General features: G+C 41.4%; 1 protein-coding gene across 5 annotated transcripts in view; it reads left to right on the forward strand.

Moving 5' to 3' along the window:
• NRCAM (neuronal cell adhesion molecule) overlaps nt 1-25,930 on the forward strand; it is a 95,580-nt gene that overhangs the window by 37,331 nt on the left and 32,319 nt on the right. For 3 of the 5 annotated variants that reach the window (XM_060020235.1, XM_060020236.1, XM_060020237.1), the window contains 11 exons: nt 670-836; nt 1,240-1,387; nt 2,743-2,867; nt 3,312-3,341; nt 5,097-5,198; nt 11,512-11,709; nt 11,807-11,877; nt 12,880-13,105; nt 13,499-13,614; nt 14,952-15,156; nt 24,994-25,116. In XM_060020235.1, coding sequence (XP_059876218.1) covers nt 670-836; nt 1,240-1,387; nt 2,743-2,867; nt 3,312-3,341; nt 5,097-5,198; nt 11,512-11,709; nt 11,807-11,877; nt 12,880-13,105; nt 13,499-13,614; nt 14,952-15,156; nt 24,994-25,116 — 1,511 coding nt within the window. The remainder of the gene's footprint in view (nt 1-669; nt 837-1,239; nt 1,388-2,742; nt 2,868-3,311; nt 3,342-5,096; nt 5,199-11,511; nt 11,710-11,806; nt 11,878-12,879; nt 13,106-13,498; nt 13,615-14,951; nt 15,157-24,993; nt 25,117-25,930) is intronic. The other 2 variants (XM_060020238.1, XM_060020239.1) reach the window with 1 other exon arrangement.

The following is a 25,930-nucleotide window of genomic DNA, read 5'->3' on the forward strand; positions in this document are numbered from 1 at the left end:
GGTGTGAGATCAAAGCCAGGTGTAGGATGAAAGCCCAAACACGGATGCTTGTGCAGAAAATTTCCTAGCAAAGGAGACGGATTAATGCTTAGTTTCACACGGCTTTTCATCCATCCTCACTTCTCCCGTCTGACACTAACCTGGAAGCTCAATGTGGGCATACTTTACATGCATGCTTTCTTTTTCTCCTTCCCTGAATATTTTCCTATTTATACTCCCAGAAGTACAACCCTTGTAATCTTGAAGTCAGAATCTCTTTAGAATTGTAACGTGTAGATGGAGTTACAAAAACATCACAGTAGGGGGGAAAGGTCAAAAAGAGTAGTCTTCACTGTGTCTATTTTATTACTTATTAGAGATAAAATAGGTTAATAATGTGTTTATTAAGTTATGAATCTCTTATAATGAAAATTACAAATTAAGTGTTTTGTATTGTCATCCTAATTCTTCAAGCACCATCTATCGCTGAATCCTCCAGTTTGACATCTGTCTTTGCATTAACCCCTCTGATTTACAAGCATGCAATATGCTTGTGCAGCTTCCAGACGTCTCTGACCTTGATACTGTAATGCAGATCGTGTCGTGTGTTGGACCTTGAACAGGGCATTTCATGTCTGACTTCAAATTATAATATTTTTATTCCTGTTTGTGATCATTTTCATAATGAAGGTTTAAAGGCGCTAAAGGGAGTGCCCTTCGTGAAGATATCTATGTTTTACATGAAAATGGAACTTTGGAAATTCCTGTGGCCCAGAAGGACAGTACGGGAACTTATACATGTGTTGCAAGGAATAAGTTAGGAATGGCGAAGAATGACATTCACTTAGAGATCAAAGGTGAGGCAGAGGTGACATTTTTTCAATATTATGAGACTTTGAGCAAATTCTCCAGCTTTTTTTAAAAAAAAATTTACTTTATTGAAGTATAGTTGATTTACATTGTTGTGTTAATTTCTGCTGTACAGCAAAGTGACTCAGTTATACATATATGCATTCTTTTTCATATTCTTTTTCATTATGGTTTATCACAGGTTATAGAGTATAGTTCCCTGTTCTGTGCAGTAGGACCTTGTTGTTTATCCATTCTGTATGTAACAGTTTGCATCTGATAACCCCAAACTCCCAATCCTTCCCTCCCCCACCCTCCTTCCCCCTTGGCAACCACAAGTCTGTTCTCTATGTCTTGATTCTGTTAAATTCTCCAGCTTTGGCAATGGATAACGGTAACTTTCCATTTCAGATCCAACGAGGATCATTAAACAGCCTGAATATGCAGTTGTGCAAAGAGGGAGCACGGTGTCCTTTGAATGCATAGTGAAGCACGATCACACTTTAATCCCCACCGTCATGTGGCTAAAGGACCACAGGGAGCTGCCCAGTGATGGAAGGTATTTGAAGACAATTTCTTTCCTTTCTCTTCCTTCTCTCTTTAAGCTGCTCTTGAATGAAAGGTTTATTGTACAGTAACTTGATGGTTATGTTTTTAAAGTTTCTGAAGTCTGCTCTCTCTCCAAAGGAGATATACGTTTTCTCTTCGTGCTATAGAATATTTGGACCTAAAAAGGTATCAAGTTATAGAAATAAGACCCTGACAGTGTTTGTCTGTCTTTGTGTTGGTCTCCTGCGTAATTTAGGATGTGAAAAACCTTTCAGGTCTTGAAAAACATCCATTGTTTTCTAACTTGTACGGTGCACTCTCAACAGATGTTTTCGTTCCCATTTTACAAATAAGCAGAAATACGATCTCTTTAATCATCAGAGTGAGCCTGAATCTTCGTCAGTATTTTACAGGACACTAGTTTTTATTTGGATGGGGAGTTTTCATTTTACCTAAAGCGAGTAGAAGGAGAAGAAAAAAAAGCAGGTAAAGAATTTGAAAGAGCCTGAGCACATTGCATTCCTTTAGCTTCGTATGAAAGAAAGGTCATGCGCATTTTCCAGGTGAGACTCTCGATTTGACAAAGTACACAGAGTCAAAGACGAGAATTTTAGCTGATGCAGAGGGGGCACAGGCATCACCCCGACGGGAAGGAGTGTTGTCTGCTGGTTTCTGTGGCTTCTTTCAACTGTGCCCAAATGGTGCCCTGTTGCTTGTAAATGGCCCTTAAAAGAACTATGTGGGAATTTGGGATTAACGATACACACTACTGTATATGAAATAAACAACAGGGGCCTACTGTATAGCACAGGGAACTATATTCAATAGCCAGTAATAACCTATAATGGAAAAGAATCTGAAAAAGAGTATTTTTTTTATATATATATATATATATATATATAAAGCTGAATCACTTTGCTGTATACCTGAAACATTGTAAATCAACTATAGTTCAATTAAAAAAAACAATAATTAATATCAAATTATTTTAAAATACACACTTTGTTAGAAATTGAGCCAGATGAGTGGTAGCAGCAGAAGCCTAGGAAAGCCCTCTGTTCAGGGTAACTGGAGCTGCCCCCAGCTCAGCTCTAGATGCCTCTGGTCTTAAGGAAGCTCCTATAACTCCAGAGGCGTGGTTGAAAGCCATCAGACTAAATGACGTGACATCATTTCTAACCCAAGCTTCTCCCTCATTCAAAATGTTTGCCAACTTTACTCATTATCAAAGTGGCATGTATCGTATAGGATTTTAGCTCTAATGTGCTGCAAATCTTTATCATCTTTCCCTTTTACCAAGTTCACAGTTGCTTTCATGCCAGTAAAACCGTCATTCCAGCCGCTTTGAGCATGTGATAATTACAGGTTCACTGTTGACAAGGACCATTTGGTGGTCGCTGATGTCAATGATGATGATGGTGGGACCTACACATGTGTGGCCAACACAACTCTGGACAACGTTTCGGCCAGTGCTGTGCTCCGCGTTGTCGGTAAGAGCTAGAACACATACAGCACAACTGGCTGCCCTGTTTTAGGTTGAAAGGAAAAATTGTCAGTAGTAACTGTTTGCTTGTTACAGTTTTAGCATTTTATAAGTGAGTTAAATATGCACATCTTTCTTCTTTGAAAGATGCCTTTGAGGCAGTAATTTCAGTATAAATGTACTCTGTAGCAACACTGCAATAAACCGGTGGTTAAGCACATTAGTGATATTTTTATGAGAAAACTGGGGGGAAATGATCTACCTTTATTTAAAGTCGAAGGGGTTTTCCCTCTATGTTGTTACTGCATGTTTATCGATGCTGTGTCTCACAGCTAAGCATAAGGCTCAGTTTTATAATCTTAATCATGCTCAGTCTTTGTCTTCTTGTGCTATATTATATCTGTCCACTACTAATTTTGATTAAACTCCTTTATATTACTGTCCTTTCTAGCTCCCACTCCAACTCCAGCTCCCATTTACGGTAAACTAATATGAGTCCTTTTCTCTGTTTTCTTTCAAACAATTTCACACGTACAGAAGAAGTCCGTTACTTTCTTTTCTCTATCATGTCATTGTGTTTCTTTAAGGAAAAGGGCTCTGTCAGGTGTTCTGCCGTTTTGTCCATTTACTGCTATAAATCATCTCTTCATTATAATTCGGGAACTTTTCACTGAATATATTGCCACTCGCTTCCAAGTATTTCATGTGTTATTGCAAAGTCATTTCATTCGCTGAAAGTCCCTCTTTGACAGCATTTCCTTGTAAAGTAGCATAGTGCTTTTTCAAAAGCTATCATCCATATTTTACAGACTGAAAGAGCAATTTCAAATATCATTCCACAACTTAGGTTTTCATTTCAATCGATTAAAAGTTGTTGTGGAGCTTCCCTGGTGGAGCAGTGGTTGAGAGTCCGCCTGCCGATGCAGGGGACACGGGTTCCTGCCCCAGTCCGGGAAGATCCCACATGCCGCAGAGTGGCTGGGCCCGTGAGCCATGGCCGCTGAGCCTGCGCGTCCAGAGCCTGTGCTCCGCAACGGGAGAGGCCACAACAGTGAGAGGCCCGCGTACCGCAAAAAAAAAAAAAAATTGTTCTGGAAAACTAAATGTTGTTTGGGGATTCCATTTTCAAGAAATTTACATAGGAAAACAATGGATGCTTAATACAACATTTGACCTTTCTATCAAAGAAAACCACCAACTCACTGTGTTCACAGAAGATAAATCACTAAAGAAAGACGAAAAGGAGGACACTTTCACGTAGCATGATTTTTCTGAGTCGGGAAGTTAAATCAATTTTTTTCCCGAAATCTTTTTAATTAAAGAACCCTCATGTTTATTCAACATATAAATACAAAAATTAATTTTGTGGTGAAAACTCAGCTGGATGTTACATAGTATTATGGATTATGCTGTAGAAGACCTGTCCTTTGTAGACATTTACTGCTTCTTTACTGGTAGGAAAGAAGTGCTTATATTTTTCTATGGCCTCTGGTTCCCCCAAGAACCAGAGTTACTGCCAAGAGCAAGGTCAGGAAAAGACCCAGGGGGAACTTTAACTCTCTAGATCTCAGAAGCACCATTAGAAGAGGCAGACATGCTCCTCAGACACCTTCGTCCCAACAAGCATCTGTACCCTGGTGTCCTCTGAGACTAAACACACCTCCCCGTATGCCTGACTGACTTATACTGAACATCCACATAAGGTTGCATGCCGAGGGCTACCTGCATGGCATCAATTTTAGAATTCCCTTAAAAATACAAATATTCTCCAGGTGCCCCCAAATCTGTAATTCAGCATGTTTCAGAAAGAACACTTGCATCTTCTTTTAATAGTATGTACATCTGCCTGTATTTGTTTTTCAGCATTTCCCATTCTCTATTTCCCATTTATTAGAAATTCAGCTTCCGTATTATTTTTCCTGTTTGTGCTCCTCTATGTTTATGAGAAGACACGCACTGAGAGTGCTGGAGAACCATACATGTCCTCCCCTGGCTTTGGTGACAAGGGATTTAGTTTCATTTCAAAGAGAAACAAGCAGAGCTCATTGAGGGGTTCTCTTGGGTGTGCATGTGTGTTCCCAGCAGCCTCAGCTGTTTTCATTTGCTTTCAGTTGCATGCTCACTGGCCATTACGTGTGCTGTGTCTTTAAAAGTCCCCTTCGAGAATAGTATCATGAGTAAAGGAGAACCTCCTAAGGTCGGGCGGTTAACTATGATGTGTGTGTTTGGTCTACAGATGTCCCAAATCCTCCCTTTGACTTAGAATTGACGGATCAACTAGACAGGAGTGTTCAGCTGTCATGGACCCCAGGCGATGACAACAATAGCCCTATTTCAAGTATGTGGTGTCATTTGCTTTTTCACTGATAAACTTAATGATTATTTTCAAAGCACTGTATCCCATGTAATTGAAATTCCTTGCAAAAGATATTTGCTGGCATTCTCTGCTTCATTGCTAATAGAATCAAAACAGTTATTTATGTTCTGTTATTCAGCACTGGAGTTATTCCTGGTTACGACTTCTGGTTTGGGACACTAATTAATTGCTGAAGATGTTAATTAAGCAAATACACTATCATTTTGTGTTTAAGATCCATAGAATCACTTTCAATTTCTACCACAGTAGGAAGATGTATTGCAAGTTATTCATTTTGCCCATTAATATAGGAGAAAACAATAGAAGGACCAGTCTAGCTATTAGGAAATTGAGACTTGGTGAGTAAAGTGACTTTTCAAAGCCACAGTTGTTAACAGAACTGGGGGTAGACATCAGGTCTCTTTCTTCCCGTTAGCCCTGGCTATAAAGTGGCACAGTCACCAGTGTCACCTCCTCACCTTGATGACATCAGCTTAGAGAATAAAATCAGGTGAGGGACCATGCTATAAAGGTACTGGAAGAGCTTAGTAAAATTAGACTATAGATAAGCTTATACGTTTTAAAACCAAAAAGGTACTTAAGAGAGTAGACACAAGTCTGTAATATATTACTACCTTCAGGTGTATACTGCAGGAAGACTCAATTCCTTTCCAGTGATGACCTAAGATACTGCTGAAGTGATGTGCGTATTGATTTGTTGCACCTGCTGGTAAAGCAGACTAGATCCAATGAAAGTAAACAAAAGCGTCCTCTCTATCTTGTGTTCTTTGGTGGTGTTCCTTTCTCAGTGGAGTTTTTGGTCCTTGATCAGAACATGTATTCATTCATGCTGAATCTTCCAGTTCATTCAGTACATTAGCCAGATTTAGCTGGTGAGGATGCTTGGAGACTCTAATTTTTACCCATGTTAAAATGATACCATTAGATTTCAAGGCATTTCTACTCTTTTGTTCGTTCATTCATTCAACAGACATTTATTGAATACCTATTATGTACCAGGCATTCTTCTAAAACAAAACAATCAAAAATCTCTGCCCATATGAAGTTTATATTTTAATTGAGGACACAAATAAGATAAAATTAATACATGTTACGTTATTGTGTATAATGTCATTATATATATGTATATGTGTGTGTGTGTGTGTGTGTGTGTGTGTGTGTGTGTATACACACACACACTACTCAGATCTCCTTTTAAGAGAGAACCCACTACAAGGAATGTCAACAACAGGCTCCATCTGCTGCCCCCTCCCTAGGGATCAGCTGCAGCATTCCCATGAGACCCCTCTCTTCCTGAGCTAGTCCAGGGACTGAGCACAGCGAGGGTCCTAGATTCAGCCATGCCTCCTGCAGAACTCCACTCTGGGGCTCCTTGCTGACCTGGCTGAATCTATCTGTATTGGAATCTGAGGCTTCTTCCACACACACCTCCTTCCCCTCTCCTTTCTCAGATGTCAGACCTGCATTACGGTCTGAAGATCTTCCCTGCCATCTCCTGCTTTCTGTCTCTTTTGTCTTCCATGGACTCTTTCCCAAATAAATCTCCTACACATTTAGTTCTATCTCTGCATCTGCTTCCAAGAGGAGTCAAACACACATGTGTCTATTCACATGGTTATGTGTGTGTCCATGTTTAGGCCATGCAAAGAACAAAGCAGGAGAAGGAGAGTAAAGAATATGAGGGTCAGGGGTATAATTACAAACAGGGTGGTCAGGAAAGGCTACCTTAAGAAGGTAACATTCGTATGCAAAACAGTATGGAGGTTCCTTAAAAAAGTGAAAATAGAGTTACCAGATGATCCAGCAATCCCACCCCTGGGCATATATCCAGGAAAAATGAAAGCTGTAATTCAAAAAGATACATGCATCCCGAAGTTCACAGTGGCACTGTCTACAATAGCCGAGACACAGGCGCAACCTAAGTGTCCATCAACACATGAATGGGTAAAGAAGATGTGGTACATATATACAGTGGAATACTACTCAGCCATAAAAAAGAATGAAATCATGCCATTTGCAGCAACATGGATGGACCTAGAAAGTATCATACTAAGTGAAGTAAGATGGAGAAAGACAAATATTATATGATATCCCTTATATGTGGAATCTAATAAATAGTGCAAATGAACTAATTTATAAAATAAAACTAGACTCATAGACATAGAAAACAAACTTATGGTTACCACAGGGGAAGGGGAGGAGGAATAAATTAGGAATTTGGGATTAACAGATGTGTACTACCAAACAAGGATTTACTGTATAGCACAGGAAGCTATATTCAATATATTGTAATAAACTATAAAGGAAAAGAATGGGGAAAAAGAATATAGTTATATACATTTATTTATGTATAACCAAATCACTTTGCTATACGCCTGAAACTAACACAATACTGTGAATCAACTATACTCCAGTTAAAAAAATAATAAATTTTTAAAAAGAAGGTAACATTTGAGTATGTCAATAAAGACATGAGGAGAGAGGTAGTGAACGCACTATGCAGTTAACTGAAGGAAGACCTTTCCAGGGAGAGCAAGAAAAACAGCAAAGCCCCTGAGACAGGAGCATGTCTCTCGGAAGCCACTGTGGCTGGCTGGAGTGAAACAAGAAGAAGTGAAGTAGGAGAGAAGGTCAAAGAGGCAAAGAGTTGGTGGGTGGAGTGGGATGTGCACTGTGCAGGGCCTTGTAGGCCCTTGTAGGGGTTGGGAAGGAATTGGAGGGATTTAAGTAGAGCAGTGGTCCCCAGTCTTTTTGGCACCAGGGACTAGCTTCATGGAAGTGTTTTTCCACGGAGGGGGAGAGGGGGGATGGTTCAGGCGGTAATGTGAGCCATGGTTCAGGCGGTAATGCAAGCAATGGGGAGCGGCAGATGAAGCTTCACTTGCCTGCCTAACAAGCCATGGACCAGTATCGGTCCACAGCCCAGGGGTTGGGGACCCCTGAAGTAGAGGAATGGATCACACTGGCTATTCTATTGAAAATGGTCTAGAGAGGAATAAGAGGGAGAGTGGGGAGACCCAGCAGAACTACAGTTCTCAAACCATGCGTTGAAATACCATGCAGAACGTCAGCAAACCTCAGAGGTGCCTCCAGATATTAAGTTTTTGATTTTTAAATTTTGGGTTTTATTTTTTTAATTTAATTTTATTTTTTGGCTGAGTTGGGTCTTCGTTGCTGCGCACAGGCTTTCTCTTGTTGTGGTGAGCAGGGGCTACTCTTCCTTGTGGTGCGCAGGCTTCTCATTGCGGTGGCTTCTCTTGTTACGGAGCACGGGCTCTAGGCATGCAGGCTTCAGTAGTTGTGGAACATGGGCTCAGTAGTTGTGGCTCATGGGCTCTAGAGCGCAGGCTCAGTAGTTGTGGCACACGGGCTTAGTTGCTCCATGGCATGTGGGATCTTCCTGGCCCAGGGCTCGAACCCGTGTCCCCTGCATTGGCAGGCGGATTCTTAACCGCTGAGCCACCAGGGAAGCCCCAAAATTTTGGTTTTTAAAAAAACACAGTGACATCTCTCAGACACCCCATGAAATACTAGCTGGAGGCAGTTCACAGTTTCAGTATTGATAGTGCTACATCACACTGTGACAGCGTCATATCTCCGCAAAGCCTTTGTGGTGATAAAAAGCAAGTACCATGTGAAAATAAGTGTGAAACAGGAAATGAGGAAGGTGGTGTCAAATCTGTTTACAGGGTTGGACAAGTTATGCGGTGCCCAGTAGATTTTAAGACATAAACACTTATTAGATTATATAGACCTAACTCCTTAATACACAGAGATGTTAGGTATTTCTTTTGACCTAAGGGAGCCATGAAAAAAATTACTGAGACACTAAGCACACCATGAACTAAGAAAGTTTGGGAACTTGTGAGCTAGGAGGTTATGCAATAATTCTCACAAGAGATCTTGGTGACCTGGAATAGGCTTATAGGGATGGAGGAGCTGAGAAATGGTAAGCTGAGATTTTGAATATATTTTAAAGGTACAGCCAACAGGTCTATTGAGAGTAAGAGAAGGAGAAAGCCAAGAAGGACTTCAAGGTTTTGACCTGAGTTGTCACTACCAGTTGGGGTAAAGAGCAAAATGAGTCTTGGTCACATCCAATTTGAGATACTGTACTAGACAAACAAGTGGAATTCTTGAGTAGGCAATTAAGTATCCAAGTCTGCAGTTCTGGGGAGAGATAGGGGCTGAAGATATAAATGTGAAGGTCATCAGTTTATGAAACTGGAGATCACCAGCAAATTAACATAGATTAGAAGGAGAACTCTAAGTGCTGAGCTTCCGAGCATTGCAACACATATTTCTAGTTCATCTTTGTACCTTTAGTTCATATCATGGTACATGGCATGTAGTAGGCAATTAATGAATATCTAAATACCTATTTTTTGCATTTCTTTTTTTTTATTGAAGTATAGTTGATTTACAATGTTGTATTAGTTTCAGGTTTACAGCAAAGTGATTCAGTTATACATATATTTTTTTGACATTCTTCTTCTTTTTAGGTTATTACAAAATATTGAGCATAGTTCCCTCTGCTAAACAGTAGGTCCTTGTTGGTTATCTCTTTTATATACAGTAGTGTGTATATGTTAATCCCAAGCTCCTCATTTATCCCTCCCCCTACCTTTCCCCTCTGGTAACCGCAAGTTTGTTTTCTATGTTTGTGTGTCTATTTTGGTGTTTTGTTTTTTTTTGTTGTTTGTTTTGCTTTTTTTGTGGTACACGGGCCTCTCACTGTTGTGGCCTCTCCCATTGCGGAGCACAGGCTCCGGACGCGCAGGCTCGGCGGCCATGGCTCACGGGCCTAGCCACTCCGCAGCACCGGGGCACGAACCCGTGTCCCCTGCATCGGCAGGTGGACTCTCAACCACTGCGCCACCAGGGAAGCCCTCGATTTCTGTTTTGTATATAAGTTCATTTTTATCATTTTCTTTTAGATTCCACGTATATGCAATATCGTATGATATTTGTCTTTCTCTGCCTGGCTTAATTCACTTAATATGATCATCTCTAGTCCATCCATGTTGCTGCAGGTGGCATTATTTCATTCTTTTTATGGCCGAGTAACATTCCATTGTATGTATGTGCAACATCTTCTTTATCCATTCATCTGTCGATGGACATTTAGGTTGCTTCCATATCTTGGCTTATTGTACATAGTGCTGCAATGAACATTGGGGTGCATACATCGTTTCAAATAAATACTTATTTTTTACAAGGGTAAAACATGTACATACCACAAAATTTTAAGAGAGACAAGAGGGTAGGTATGCACTGGAAATTAAGTCTTCCTCCCACCCCTGATTCTCAATTCCTCTGGTGACACCAGTGTTACAGTGTGTATTCTCCAAGAGGTAACACATGTACTTTCAAGCGTATGTGTATGTGTATATGTTATAGTAAATCTTTTTATTTTTATACAACTGTAGTATCCAGCACACACTGGATTATGTTCTAAACCCTACTTGGTTTCACTTAACAATATATTTTAGAAATCATTCTGTTTCAGTACATGCGGAGCAGCCCTATTCATTTTTTACAGCTGCAGAATATTCCATTGTGTGGATGCATCATAATTTATTTAATCAGTGTCCTATTGATGAACATTTAGGTTCATCAGTGTCCTATTGATGAACAATTGTTTGCAATTAGGTTGTTTCAGTTGCAAACAATGCTGCCATGTGGATTCTTTTTCATGTGCCTTCGAACATATTCATGAGCACATTTATTCAAAATAAATTGCTGGAAGCACAATTTCTGAGTCAAAGGGTCTCTGAGTTATCTAAATATCTAAATATTGTTAGATGTTCTAAATTGTCCTCTATAGAAGTTGTACCAATTTACACTTCCCACAAAGTATGAGAATGATTGTTTCCCTTTGTCATAGTTCGCAAAGTGTGTTAAACATTTGATTTTGCCAGTCTTTTTGGTGGGAGAAGGTATCTCTCTGTATTTCACGTAACATCTCCTGTTATGAAAAAATCAATCATCTTTTCGTATGTTTAAACTTTCCTAGGAATATGTGGGCCACTTCTAAACAATTTTAAGGAGCTAAACTCAGCATGCTAGAGAAAGCATACTCTTATTGGATTTGCTTAAGTGTTGAGGACACTAGGCTTCTGAAATCAAAATATTCTAGTGAATTTTTCTTGAAAGTGAGATAATTCATGTTCAGCTGCTCTTGTTAAGATTGTCCTGTTCGTTATCCTCGCAACCTACCATTGGGTGACTGAATTCATGTCTTGGATTTGTTGTGTGTGTGTGCTGTGGCCAGAATTCATCATTGAATATGAAGATGCAATGCATGAGCCGGGGCTGTGGCATCACCAAACTGAAGTCCCTGGAGCTCAGACCACAGCCCAGCTGAAGTTGTCGCCCTATGTCAACTATTCCTTCCGAGTGATGGCAGTAAACAGCCTGGGAAGGAGCTTGCCCAGCGAGGCATCTGAGCAGTATTTGACTAAAGCTGCAGGTAAAGCACGACTTCTGTGATATGAAATAAAATAGAAGGGTTTTCCACTGTTTGCAAGAGACCAAAGTTTACGAGTATGTGGCTGTTTAACTTCTAGAACCAGATAAAAATCCCACGGCTGTGGAAGGGCTGGGATCAGAGCCGGATAATTTGGTGATTACGTGGAAGGTGAGCTATGTCTGAAATATTCAACTATATTTTAGAGTGGAAAGAAAAGTTGTTTTTAAATAATACCTGTATTAAAATCCCCTTTCACACATTTTTTGGAATATATACATATATCATATATTTATTAATCATGTAGTAGGTAAAAGCTTGATCCTTGGAGCCAAAATGAACGGTACAAATCCCAGCTTTGCCACTTAGTAACTGTGTGACTTTAAGGCATTTCTTTACCATCTCTACTGTGTATCTGTGTGATGGGAATAACAGTGAACCAACCTCGTAAGATTAAAGGAGTTAATGCACTTATAACGCACTTAGAACGGTGCCTATCACATAGAATGCGCGCAATAAATTCTAGCTTGTGTTGTCACCATCGTAGAGAACCATCTAGAAGACAGGTACCAGTAGTCAACTTCTTCTACTTTTTTCTTTTTGGCCTGTCTCTGTTTTCTGGACTTGGAAAATTAATATATATTTATTTGTGTGATTTTAAAACTTATTCTAGATAGATCCATACATCCATACTTAGATACATACATGTTTGTATATACTTAGATACGTACATGCGTGTAGAAACAGGATAGAATGACAAGCCAATCTCTTTTTTTTTTTTAAAGAAAGAAGTAGTTCACAATTTCAGTCTCCAAGTAAAATAGACAGTGAGGTGCTGTCACACAACCAGGAGCACATAAAGGAAACTATATACCTGGAAAGTTTTATGTCACCTACCCATGACTGTGGAGCCAGAATCTGAGAGGCCTAGGTGGTTTTTACTACTTCAAGATAGAGATTAACCACCTTTGAAATGTTGATCCCAAACAAGCTGTGGATCTCATCACAGGTGAAAAAAACGGACAAAAGTTCCCTGGAGAAAATTGTTCATAGCTTGTACTTTGGTGGCGCAGTGCTCACCGTCTTAAGTCTGGGAATTGAATTTGCCGTTCCAGTAAGAGATGGCACCGCCGATCTGTTTTATAAGCTCTGATGGTCTGGCTTTTCTTGTAGCCCTTGAATGGTTTCGAATCTAATGGGCCAGGCCTTCAGTACAAAGTTAGCTGGCGCCAGAAGGATGGTGATGATGAATGGACGTCTATGGTTGTAGCAGATGTATCCAAATACATTGTCTCAGGCACCCCGACCTTTGTCCCATACCTGATCAAAGTTCAGGCCCTGAACGACGCGGGCTTTGCTCCAGAGCCAGCTGTGGTCCTGGGACATTCTGGAGAAGACCGTAAGTGCCTGATGCTACTTCATGTCTATTTTTCCCCAGCAAAACAGACTTACCAAAGTGCAAGTCAAGGCCATGTCCAGAGGTGCTGAGATTGGGAGGGAGGATGGGAGGCAGCCATGATTTCGCTCAACATTTCTGCATCTGAACAGCCTGCTACATAGAAAATAGGTTCAGCATGTTAAAAGCTATTACTTTTTAAAAAGATATGTTGTTCTCACAAAGTCAAATGAACAGTGCTCAAAAAAAAAAAAAACCCATCTATTCTCCATCCTTGATAATACATAGAATCAGGCTGGGGCATGTTTCAAGCCAAAATTAGGAGATGGTGACAGTTTTTGCATGAAATTCAAAATGACATTGATACTTCTACCCCCCTTTCTCATCTTTCCCTAGTCCCAATGGTGGCTCCCGGGAATGTGCACGTAAACGTGGTAAACAGCACCTTAGCCGAGGTGCACTGGGACCCGGTACCTCTGAAAAGTATCCGAGGACACCTGCAGGGCTATCGGGCAAGTGAAAGAGACCTTTCGTGTTCTTTTCTCAGAAACAGTCCGTCGGCCAATGCCAGACGCCCTTTGCTTGGCCGGAGGAGGCCTTGAGAGTTCGTCAGGTGTACTGCCTCAGGAAGCCTACCTCTGAAGCATTCCCGCTAGAGCTGGATCGAAATCTCACTGCACACAAAGGGAGAAAAAAATTCTTTCTCCATTTTTCCCACAGATAGTATGCATTCTGCCAACTCAACAGTTACCGCATGCACGAAATCGGGGAAACTAATGTTCAAAAAACTAGGATGTAGTGAAATGCACCTAGCTTTAAAACCACACTGACTGTGGTTTTAAACGAACAAAACTATGTGTTGAACAAACAAAACTATCCAGAAAACAATGTAGACTTTTGTTTTAAATAGTTTATAGTTCAAGATCATAGAGTTCCAACTCAGTCATTCTTATAAACATCAGTTATCTGTGTTCTTGGGAAGCACAGAAAGACCGATTCATAGTTTTGATTGAGAGGTGGTCAAAGAACTTTCACATCTACCAAGGCAGTCAAGGCTTTGATTGGTCAAACCCTGACCTCTAGAGGTCGGATTTTGCACTGCATCATGTTCAACTTTGGGTTTTTGGTTTTTCTTCCTCCAAGATTGCCAGATTCTGTATTTATGTTGATTTCTCTTGAAGGTGCCTTTAAACTCCTAAGATGACTTTAAGAGGACTTAGTAAACAATAGTTCTGGATTTCTATCTGAAGTTAATCAACACTTTATCTCTTCAAAATCTGTGTCTCCAATTTCATACCAAAAAATAAGTATTTTTAATTAAGTGATGCAGTTTGGCATAGTGAGAAAGCCCTAGACTTGAAGTGGAGGGTCTTCTTACCTCTTGATAGCCCAGGGGCACTTCTGTACTGTAGGAATAGTAATAATAAAAGCTTCACTGTGGTTTTTAGTATTAAACTAAATGATATATTGTACATGAAGTTGTATTAACTCTGGAAAAGTACATAAATATTGGGCAGTAATTTTTACCATTAGAATATTTTACACAAGCAAAGGACGCTTAAATCCTTCTGTATGGGTCTCATGCTGTTTCACTTCTTTGGTTTATTTCACTTAGACTTCTCCAACAACATAGAATAACCGAGCTTCATCACAATTTCTTAATTTCCCTCATTACCTATGCCTTCTACTCACTTGCCTCAGAATTGATATCTGTCAGTTGTTCCACTAGTCTAAAGTGTGCCAAGGGAACCTTCTGGGAAAAAAAATCATAATAAAACTTTAATTTTGTGAGCATGAGGATTCTGTTGGCTCCGTTGTCCATCCCTGACTTTTACTCTTGCTGTTTCAGATTTACTACTGGAAGGCACAGAGTTCATCAACCAGAAACAGACGCCATATTGAGAAAAAGATCCTCACTTTCCAGGGCAGCAAGACTCATGGCATGTTGCCTGGGCTGGAGCCCTTTAGCCACTACACACTGAATGTCCGCGTGGTCAATGGGAAAGGGGAGGGCCCAGCCAGCCCCGACAGGGTCTTCAATACCCCGGAAGGAGGTAGGGTGGGCGTGTCACTGAGATCCTAGCAGCGTGTGGTGCATCCTGAGAGACTTTGCGTGACCGATGGGCCCCCAAAGAAAGTATATTCTGGAAGCCAAATGTGATTTTCCCACAGATGAACACAGCACACACAGAGCTGACAGAGTGTCAGCTCATCTAGGGCCTGAGGGTGTGGGGAAGGCTTCAGAGGATTCCCTAAAACCCCCTTTCACTTCACTTAAAATTTTTCTCCACAGTTAATCACACGGTCAAAAACCTTGCTAATTTTTTTTAAATTTTTTAAAATTTTTATACAACTTTTTTTTTTTGGCTGAGCTGCATGGCTTGCAGAATCTTAGTTCCCCGACCAGGGATTGAACCTGGGCCCTGACAGTGAAAACTCCAAGTCCTAACCATTGAACCACCAGGGAATTCGCTATTTTTATACAATTTTTAAATGTTACTTTCCATTTCCAGTTATTACAAAATATTGCTTATATTCCCCATGTAGTAAAATACATCCTTGAGCCTGTCTTTTTTTTTTTTTTAACATCTTTATTGGAGTATAATTACTTTACAGTGGTGTGCCAGTTTCTGCTTTATAACAAAGTGAATCAGTTATACATATACATATGTTCCCATATCTCTTCCCTCTTGGCATTTCCCTCTCTCCCGCCCTCCCTATCCCACCCCTCTAGTTTCATTAGGTCCCATTTGTTTATTTTGTTTTTATTTCCATTTCTCTGGGAGGTGGGTCAAAAAGGATCTTGCTGTGATTTATGTCATAGAGTGTTCTGCCTATGTTTTCCTCTAAGAGTTTGATAATTTCTGACCTTACATTTAGGTCTTTAATCCATTTTGAGTTTATTTTTGTGTATGGTGTTAGGGAGTGATCTAATTTCATACTTTTAATGTGTCCAGTTTTCCCAGCACCACTTATTGAAGAGGCTGTCCTTTCTCCACTCTACATTCCTGCCTCCTTTATCAAAGATAAGGTGACCATATGTGTGTGGGTTTATCTCTGGACTTTCTATCCTGTTCCATTGATCTATCTTTCTGTTTTTGTGCCAGTACCATACTGTCTTGATTACTGTAGCTTTGTAGTATAGTCTGAAGTCAGGGAGCCTGATTCCTCCAGCTCCGTTTTTTGGTCTCAAGATTGCTTTGGCTATTCAGGGTCTTTTGTGTTTCCATACAACTTGTGAAATTTTTTGTTCTAGTTCTGTGAAAAATGCCATTGGTAGTTTGATAGGGATTGCATTGAATCTGTAGATTGCTTTGGGTAGTAGAGTCATTTTCACAATGTTGATTCTTCCAATCCAAGAACATGGTGTATCTCTCCATCTATTTGTATCAACTTTAATTTCTTTCATCAGTGTCTTATAATTTTCTGCATACAGGTCTTTTGTCTCCTTAGGTAGGTTTATTCCTAGATATTTTATTCTTTTTGGTGCAATGGTAAATGGGAGTGTTTTCCTGATTTCATTTTCAGATTTTTCGTCATTAGTGTATAGGAATGCCAGAGATTTTGTGCATTAATTTTGTATCCTGCTACTTTACCAAATTCATTGATTAGCTCTAGTAGTTTTCTGGTAGCCTCTTTAGGATTCTCTATGTATAGTATCATGTCATCTGAAAAGTGACAGGTTTACTTCTTCTTTTCCAATTTGGATTGCTCTTATTTCTTTTTCTTTTCTGATTGCTGTGGCTAAAACTTCCAAAACTATGTTGAATAATAGTGGTGAGAGTGGGCAACCTTGTCTTGTTCCTGATCTTAGTGGAAATGCTTTCAGTTTTTCACCATTGAGGACGATGTTGGCTGTGGGTTTGTCATATATGGCCTTCATTATGTTGAGGAAAGTTCCCTCTATGCGTACTTTCTGCAGGGTTTTTATCATAAATGGGTGTTGAATTTTGTCAAAAGCTTTCTCTGCATCTATTGAGACGATCATATGGTTTTTCTCCTTCAATTTGTTAATATGGTGTATCACATTGATTGATTTGCATGTATTGAAGAATCCTTGCATTCCTGGAATAAACCCCATGATCATGGTGTATGATCCTTTTAATGTGCTGTTGGATTCTGTTTGCTAGTATTTTGTTGAGGATTTTTGCATCTATGTTCATCAGTGATATTGGCCTGTAGTTTTCTTTCTTTGTGACATCCTTGTCTGGTTTTGGTGTCAGGGTGATGGTGGCCTCGTAGAATGAGTTTGGGAGTGTTCCTCTCTCTGCTATATTTTGGAGGAGTTTGAGAAGGATAGAAGTTAGCTGTTCTCTAAATGTTTGATAGAATTCGCCTGTGAAGCCATCTGGTCCTGGGCTTTTGTTTGTTGGAAGATTTTTAATCACAGTTTCATTTCAGTGCTTGTGATTGGTCTGTTCATGTTTTCTGTTTCTTCCTGATTCAGTCTTGGCAGGTTGTGCTTTTCTAAGAATTTGTCCATTTCTTCCATGTTGTCCATTTTATTGGCATAGAGTTGCTTGTAGTAATCTCTCATGATCTTTTGTATTTCTGCAGTGTCAGTTGTTACTTCTCCTTTTTCATTTCTAATTCTATTGATTTGAGTCTTCTCCCTTTTTTTCTTGATGAGTCTGGCTAATGCTTTATCAATTTTGTTTATCTTCTCAAAGAACCAGCTTTTAGTTTTATTTATCTTTGCTATCATTTCATTCATTTCTTTTTCATTTATTTCTGATCTGATCTTTATGATTTCTTTCCTTCTGCTAACTTTGGGGTTTTTTCTGTTCTTCGTTCTCTAACTGCTTTAGGTGCAAGGTTAGGTTGTTTATTCGAGATGTTTCCTGTTTCGTAAGGTAGGATTGTATTGCTATAAACTTCCCTCCTAGAACTGCTTTTGCTGCATCCCATAGGTTTCGGGTCATCATGTCTCCATTGTAATTTGTTTCTAGGTATTTTTTGATTTCCTCTTTGATTTCTTCAGTGATCTCCTGGTTATTAAGTAGTGTATTGTTTAGCCTCCATGTGTTTGTATTTTTTACAGATCTTTTCCTGTAATTGATATCTAGTCTCATAGTGCTGTGGTCAGAAAAGATACTTGATACAATTTCAGTTTTCTTAAATTTACCAAGACTTGATTTGTGACCCAAGATATGATCTCTCCTGGAGAATGTTCCATGAGCACCTGAGAAAAATGTATATTCTGTTGTTTTTGGATGGAATGTCCTATAAATATCCATTAAGTCCATCTTGTTTAATGTATCATTTAAAGCTTGTGTTTCCTTCTTTATTTTCATTTTGGATGATCTGTCCATTGGTGAAAGTGGGGTGTTAAAGTCCCCTACTATGAATGTGTTACTGTCGATTTCCCCTTTTATGGCTGTTAGTATTTGCCTTATGTACTGAGGTGCTCCTATGTTGGGTGCATAAATATTTACAATTGTTATATCTTCTTGGATCGATCCCTTGATCATTATGTAGTGTCCTTCTTTGTCTCCTGTAATAGTCTTTATTTTAAAGTCTATTTTGTCTGATATGAGAATTGCTACTCCAGCTTTCTTTTGGTTTCCATTTGCATGGAATATCTTTTTCCAACCCCTCACTTTCAGTCTGTATGTGTCTCTAGGTCTGAAGTGGGTCTCTTGTAGGCAGCATATAGATGGGTCTTGTTTTTGTATCCATTCAGCCAGTCTGTGTCTTTTGGTGGGAGCATTTAATCCATTTACATTTAAGGTAATAATTGATATGTATGTACCTATTCCCATTTTCTTAATTGTTTTGGGTTTGTTATTGTAGGTCTTTTCCTTCTCTTGTGTTTCTTGCCTAGAGAAGGTCCTTTAGCATTTGTTGTAAAGCTGGTTTGGTGGTGCTGAATTCTCTTAGCTTTTGCTTGTCTGTAAAGGTTTTAATTTCTCTGTCAAATCTGAATGAGATCCTTGCTGGGTAGAGTAATCTTGGTTGTAGGTTTTTCTCCTTCATCACTTTAAATATGTCCTGCCAGTCCCTTCTGGCTTGCAGAGTTTCTGCTGAAAGATCAGCTGTTAACCTTATGGGGATTCCCTTGTGTGTTATTTGTTGTTTTTCCCTTGCTGCTTTTAATATGTTTTCTTTGTATTTAATTTTTGACAGTTTGATTAATATGTGTCTTGGCGTGTTTCTCCTTGGATTTATCCTGTATGGGACTTGCTGTGCTTCCTGGACTTGATTAACTGTTTCCTTTCCCATATTAGGGAAGGTTTCAACTATAGTCTCTTCAAATATTTTCTCAGTCCCTTTCTTTTTCTCTTCTTCTTCTGGAACCCCTCTAATTCGAATGTTGGTGCGTTTAATGTTGTCCCAGGGGTCTCTGAGACTGTCCTCAGTTCTTTTCATTCTTTTTTCTTTATTCTGCTCTGCAGTAGTTATTTCCACTATTTTATCTTCCAGGTCACTTTCCAGGTCACTTATCTGTTCTTCTGCCTCAGTTATTCTGCTATTGATCCCATCTAGAGTATTTTTAATTTCATTTATTGTGTTGTTCATCGTTGCTTGTTTCATCTTTAGTTCTTCTAGTTCCTTGTTAAATGTTTCTTGCATTTTCTCTGTTCTATTTCCAAGATTTTGGATCATCTTTACTATCATTATTCTGAATTCTTTTTCAGGTAGACTGCCTATTTCCTCTTCATTTGTTAGGTCTGGTGGGTTTTTACCTTGCTCCTTCATCTGCTGTGTGTTTTTCTGTCTTGTCATTTTGCTTATCTTACTGTGTTTGGGGTCTCCTTTTTGCAGGCTGCAGGTTCATAGTTCCCGTTGTTTTTGGTGTCTGTCCCCAGTGGCTAAAGTTGGTTCAATGGGTTGTGTAGGCTTCCTGGTGGAGGGGACTAGTGCCTGTGTTCTGGTGGATGAGGCTGTATCTTGTCTTTCTGGTGGGCACGTCCACGTCTGGTGGTGTGTTTTGGGGTGTCTGTGGCCTTATTATGATTTTAGGCAGCCTCTCTGCTAATGGGTGGGGTTGTGTTCCTGTCTTGCTAGTTGTTTGGCATAGGGTGTCCAGCACTGTAGCTTGCTGGTCGTTGAGTGAAGCTGGGTGCTGGTGTTGAGATGGAGATCTCTGGGAGATTTTCGCTGTTTGATATTATGTGGAGCTGGGAGGTCTCTTGTGGACCAGTGTCCTGAAGTTGGCTCTCCCACCTCAGAGGCACAGCACTGACTCCTGGCTGCCGCACCAAGAGCCTTTCATCCACACGGCTCAGAATAAAAGGGAGAAAAAGTAGAAAGAAAGAAAGAGGGAGAGAGAGAGAGGGAGGAAGGAAGGAAGGAGGGAAGGAAGGAAGAAAGAAAGAAAAGAAAGAGGAAAGAGGATAAAATAAAATAAAGTTATTAAAATAAAAAATAGGGCTTCCCTGGTGGCGCAGTGGTTGAGAGTCCGCTTGCCGATGCAGGGGACACGGGTTCGCGCCCCGGTCCAGGAAGATCCCACATGCCGCGGAGCGGCTGGGCCCGTAAGCCATGGCCGCCTAGCCTGCACGTCCGGAGCCTGTGCTCCGCAACGGGACAGACCACAACAGTGAGAAGCCCACGTACCGCAAAAAATAATAATAATTATTACTATTATTAAGAAAAAGCATTTTTTAAGGAAAAAAAGAAACGGACGGATAGAACCCTAGGACAAATGTTGAAAGCAAAGCTATACAGACAAAATCTCACGAAGAAGCATACACATACACACAAAAAGAGGAAAAGGGGAAAAAATAATAAATCTTGCTCTCAAAGTCCACCTCCTCAATTTGGGATGATTGGTTGTCTATTCATGTATTCCACAGATGCAGGTACATCAAGTTGATTGTGGAGCTTTAATCCCCTGCTTCTGAGGCTACTGGGAGAGATTTCCCTTTCTCTTCTTTGTTCTCACAGCTCCCAGGGGCTCAGCTTTGGATTTGGCCCTGCCTCTGCGTGTAGGTCGCCGGAGGGCGTCTGTTCTTCACTCAGACAGGACGGGGTTAAAGGAGCCGCTGATTCGGGGGCTCTGGCTCACTCAGGTGGGAGGAGGGAGGGGCACGGAGTGCAGGGCGAGCCTGCAGTGGCAGAGGCCGGCGTGATGTTGCACCAGCCTGAGGCGCGCCGTGTGTTCTCCCGGGGAAGTTGTCCCTGCATCCCGGGACCCTGACAGTGGCGGGCTGCACAGGCTCCCCAGAAGGGACGTGTGGATAGTGACCTGTGCTCGCACACAGGCTTCTTGGCGGCGGCAGCAGCAGCTTTAGCGTCTCATGCCCGTCTCTGGGGTCCGCGCTTTTAGCCGCGGCTCGCGCCCGTCTCTGGAGCTCCTTTACGCAGCGCTCTTAATCCCCACTCCTCGTGCACCAGGAAACAAAGAGGGAAGAAAAAGTCTCTTGCCTCTTCGGCAGGGCCAGACTTTTCCCCGCAGTCCCTCCCAGCTAGCCGCGGCGCACTAATCCCCTGCAGGCTGTGTTCCCGCCGCCAGCCCCAGTCCTCTCCCTGTGCTCCGACCGAAGCCCGAGCCTCAGCTCCCAGCCCCACCCGCCCCAGCAGACAAACCTCTCGTGCTGGTGAGTGCCGGTTGGCACTGATCCTCTGTGCGGGAATCTCTCCGCTTTGCCCTCCGCACCCATGTTGCTGTGCTCTCCTCCATGGCTCCAAAGCTTCCCCACTCCACCACCCGCAGTCTCCGCCCGCGAAGGGGCTTCCTGCTGTGTGGAAACCTTTCCTCCTTCACGGCTCCTTCCCACTGGTGCAGGTCCTGTCCCTATCCTTTTGTCTCTGTTTATTCTTTTTTCTTTTGCTCTACCCGGGTACGTGGGGGAGTTTCTTGCCTTTTGGGAGGTCTGAGGTCTTCTGCCAGTATTCAGTAGGTGTTCTGTAGGAGTTGTTCCATGTGTAGATATATTTCTGGTGTATCTGTGGGGAGGAAGGTGATCTCCGTGTCTTACTCTTCTGCCATCTTCCCAATTCCCCCTTGCACCTGTCTTACCTCCAATAGTCTGTACCTCCCAGTCCCTCCCACTGGTAACCACTAGTTCATTCTCTGCATTTGTGAATCTGCTTCTTTTATGTTGTATTCACTACTTTATTGTATTTTTTAGATCCCACATATAAGCACTATCATACAGTATTTATCTTTCGCTGTCTGGCTTATTTTACTTAGTATAATACCCTCCAAGTCCATCCATGTTGCTACAAATGGCAAAATTCCATTCTTTTTTATGGCTGAGTAGTATTCCATTGTGTGTGTGTGTATGTATATGTATATATATATATACCACAGCTTTTTTATCCATTTGTCTGTTGATGGACACTTAGGTTGTAGAATCTTGCTGATTTGATGCTGACTTGGGTCATTAACTTTCTGACCTGAAGCAAGTTATACAATTTCTCTAAACCTCAGTTACCTTAGCCAGAAAGCATGAGAACTAGATGTGATCACCTAAGAAAAATATCTAGAAAGGAAGAGAATCCTCTAGGTTGTAGTTTACTTCTTTCTCAGTGCAGCTTTGCAGTTCATGCTAGCGTGGAACTGAGTTAGAAGGTTGGCCGTCTTGACAGAATGTGTTGGGAAGAGAATGGAAGCGTCATTGCAAGTGTGGGCCATGCAAGGGGTGGAGGAAGGGAGAACCACACACAGCTGATGCGGGAGCAGGGGCCGGAGGGGTCAGGACACGGACACCTGGGAGCCTAGTGGATGAGGAGAGAGGACCATGTAGTAAGAAAGGCACCAGCATGGCCTTTGCTTATCTTGAATTTTGCCTCAAGCCAGTATTGAAAATGATCCAGATAGCTGCTGTGGATTGCTTAGGTCTTTTTTTTTTTTTTTTTTTGTGGTACATAGCCCTCTCACTGCTGTGGCCTCTCCTGTTGCAGAGCACAGGCTCCAGACGCGCAGGCCCAGCGGCCATGGCTCACGGGCCCAGCCGCTTTGCGGCATGTGGGATCTTCCTGGACCGGGGCATGAACCCACGTCCCCTGCATCGGCAGGCGGACTCAACCGCTGCGCCACCAGGGAAGCCCTGGTCTTTTTTTTTCAAATAAACATTTTGGTTACAATTTTATTTTAGAGGACAATTCTTTTTTTATTAAAGTATAGTTGCTATACAATATTATGTAAGTTACAGGTGGACAGTCTTTTTTATGACTGAGTAGTATTCCACTGCAGATATGTACCACATCTTCTTTATCCATTCATCTATTGATGAACACTTAGGTTGCTTCCATGCTTGGGCTATTGTAAATAATGCCGCTGTGAACGTTGGGGTGCATGTATCTTTTTGAATTAGTGTTTTTGTTTTTTCCGGATATATACCCAGGTGTGGTTAAAAGCAGGTCACAGACAAACCCTGTCCTGCCTCCTGGTTGAAGGGCTCATGGTGTTGGCAGCTACCCAACAGCCTCTGAGAATCGTCTGTGTCCACCTCCCGTCTCATTACAATGCCTTGTCCTCAGCCTTGTTGCTCCTTGGAGGCTTAGGGCTCCTTCCACTAGAGGCTTTCGCTAGTGAGACCCTGCACTGGCCCTTTACGTGGCTCAGGGGAAGGTGCCATAGAAAAGAGAACCAGGGGATTAAAGAACAGACAGGAGAAGAGTAGTCTGTCCAAAGGTAAGAAACAGCATGGCTCCTTCAGGGAACAGTAAGTCAGGCAGCCGAGAACGGTGAGAAAAGGGAGGAAGGTCAGCTAGGGAGGACCAGAATGATGGATGGTGTTAAATGGTATGGATATTAACCCTCAAGCCAGAAGCTCTTAACCTGAGGATGGTAGTCTCTTCAGGTGTCAATGAATGGGTTTAAGGAGCTCCATGAACCCCCTAATATTATATACAAGGTGCGTATATTTTTCTGGGGAGAGTTTGTGGCTGTCATCAGATTCTCAAAGGGGTGATTTGCGGAAGCTTAGAACTATGGGGCAGGACTGTTCTAGGCTAAGACCATCGAGGGTCTGAAGGGGGGCAGTGGCATAGCAGGGTGGGTGCAGCAGGATTTAGTGTCCCAGGTGATGGTGGAAATGAGGCAGAGGGGGAAATTCAGCTCGACTGCCTGGTTTCTGGCTAGAGGGACAGGAGGGTTTAGGGAACATGGTAGGTTGGGTAGAGAAGGTCACGATCGTGAGGGAGGGCTGCCATCATCCATCATGCTCTGAGGAGGTGAATAAAAGACCAGGCATGTTTCCACTGGTAATTTGCCAGCCTCTGCCACGGAGAACCTGACACCCTGCACTCCTTCCCCAGAGCCAGGGGTGTGCCAGCACCCGGGCTGTTGTCCATCACTACGAGCTGCCGGGCGTCTCTCAGCTGTCCGGATAAGAGCTTCTCTGCGCTTGGGGCGGGGGCTGGCTCAGGCCCAGAGCTCGGCAGCCAGGGTGTTCTGACAGTTTGGAGACACCTGATTTGTTGGAGAAAACAGTCTTTAACAGCCCAGAAAGAACATAGCTGCTTCTACTCAACAGTCTGGTTAGAATAGTTCCACTTAGTCACTAGTTCACTTTTATTAAGACCCCATTCACGAAACAAACAAGTACCATCTCTTTTAAAACCATTGGTTTGGGTCCATATAAAGGCAAAGCCCTTACGTATTTGGAGAGGATGGTTTTAATGAATCTAAATGGAAATGGTGAGGAAAAGCGCAACAGGTTTCTATTAACGTATTTTCAGCTGAATCAGGAACAAAACTGAGTTACAGAGGACAAAAATCTTGGGGAATTCCCTGGCAGTCCAGTGGTTAGGGCTCCACACTTCTGCAGGGGGCACGGGTTCGAACCCGGGTCAGGGATCTAATATCCCGCATGCCGTCTGGTGCAGCCAACAAAAAAAAAATCTTGATGAGTTGTGTGGACCTGGTGAAATATTTCACTTTAATACAGTTTGAAACATTCAGAAACCTTTGTGTTGACTGTATGTCTCATTTGAAGTCCCCAGCGCTCCATCCTCTTTGAAGATTGTTAATCCAACGCTAGATTCTCTCACTTTGGAATGGGAGCCACCAAGCCACCCGAATGGCGTTTTGACAGAGTACACCTTAAAATATCAGCCAAGTAAGTTACGGGGAGAAGGTAACAGGGAAATATGGTTTACGAAGGAAAGAAACTGTTATCTTAAAATACAAACGGGGTATTTCTTTACAGATGTAGGATATATACATATACCTTCAAGTGTCATTCTAGAAGGAACTTCAAATCATACTTTTTAAAGAAAAATGACATGTGCTTTTGAAAATTAAATAACGTGTAGAATAATACAGACCTTGAGCACGGGGTTTAGGTGCGTGCTGTCATTATGTATGTAGGCGTCATGTATTGTATAACCAGCGAATGGTAAGAAGAGGGGTTTCTTTGGCACAAGGCCTCTGAAGATGAGATTTAGGGTTATCTAACAACCCATGACTCCACCTGCAAAAACAAAGACATGAGAAATGCTATTGCGATTCCACCAGAAAATTTTCCCAGCTTAGAAGCCCATGGAAAATGTATTTCCCCTTGTTACACCGTATTATAGGATTTTTTTTTATGGTTTATCCCATAGTTGATTTTTTTATATTTAAAACGTATGCAAAAACAAAATTAAATATCTATGTATATATATTTACATATATACATACATATATTAATATATGTATTTGTATTAGAATCGCAGTGTGGACCTTGAGATTATCTTTTTAAAAAAGTTTTATTGGAGTATAGTTGATTTATAATGCTGTGTTAGTTTCAGGTGTACAGCAAAGTGAATCAGTTATACATATACATATATCCACTCTCTTTTTAGATTCTTTTCCCATGTAGGCCATTACAGAGTGTTGAATAATGTTCCCTGTGCTATACAGTAGGCCCTTATTAGTTATCTATTTTATAT

This window comes from Delphinus delphis, chromosome 9 (assembly GCF_949987515.2).
Source record: "Delphinus delphis chromosome 9, mDelDel1.2, whole genome shotgun sequence".
NCBI classification, from domain to species: domain Eukaryota; kingdom Metazoa; phylum Chordata; class Mammalia; order Artiodactyla; family Delphinidae; genus Delphinus; species Delphinus delphis.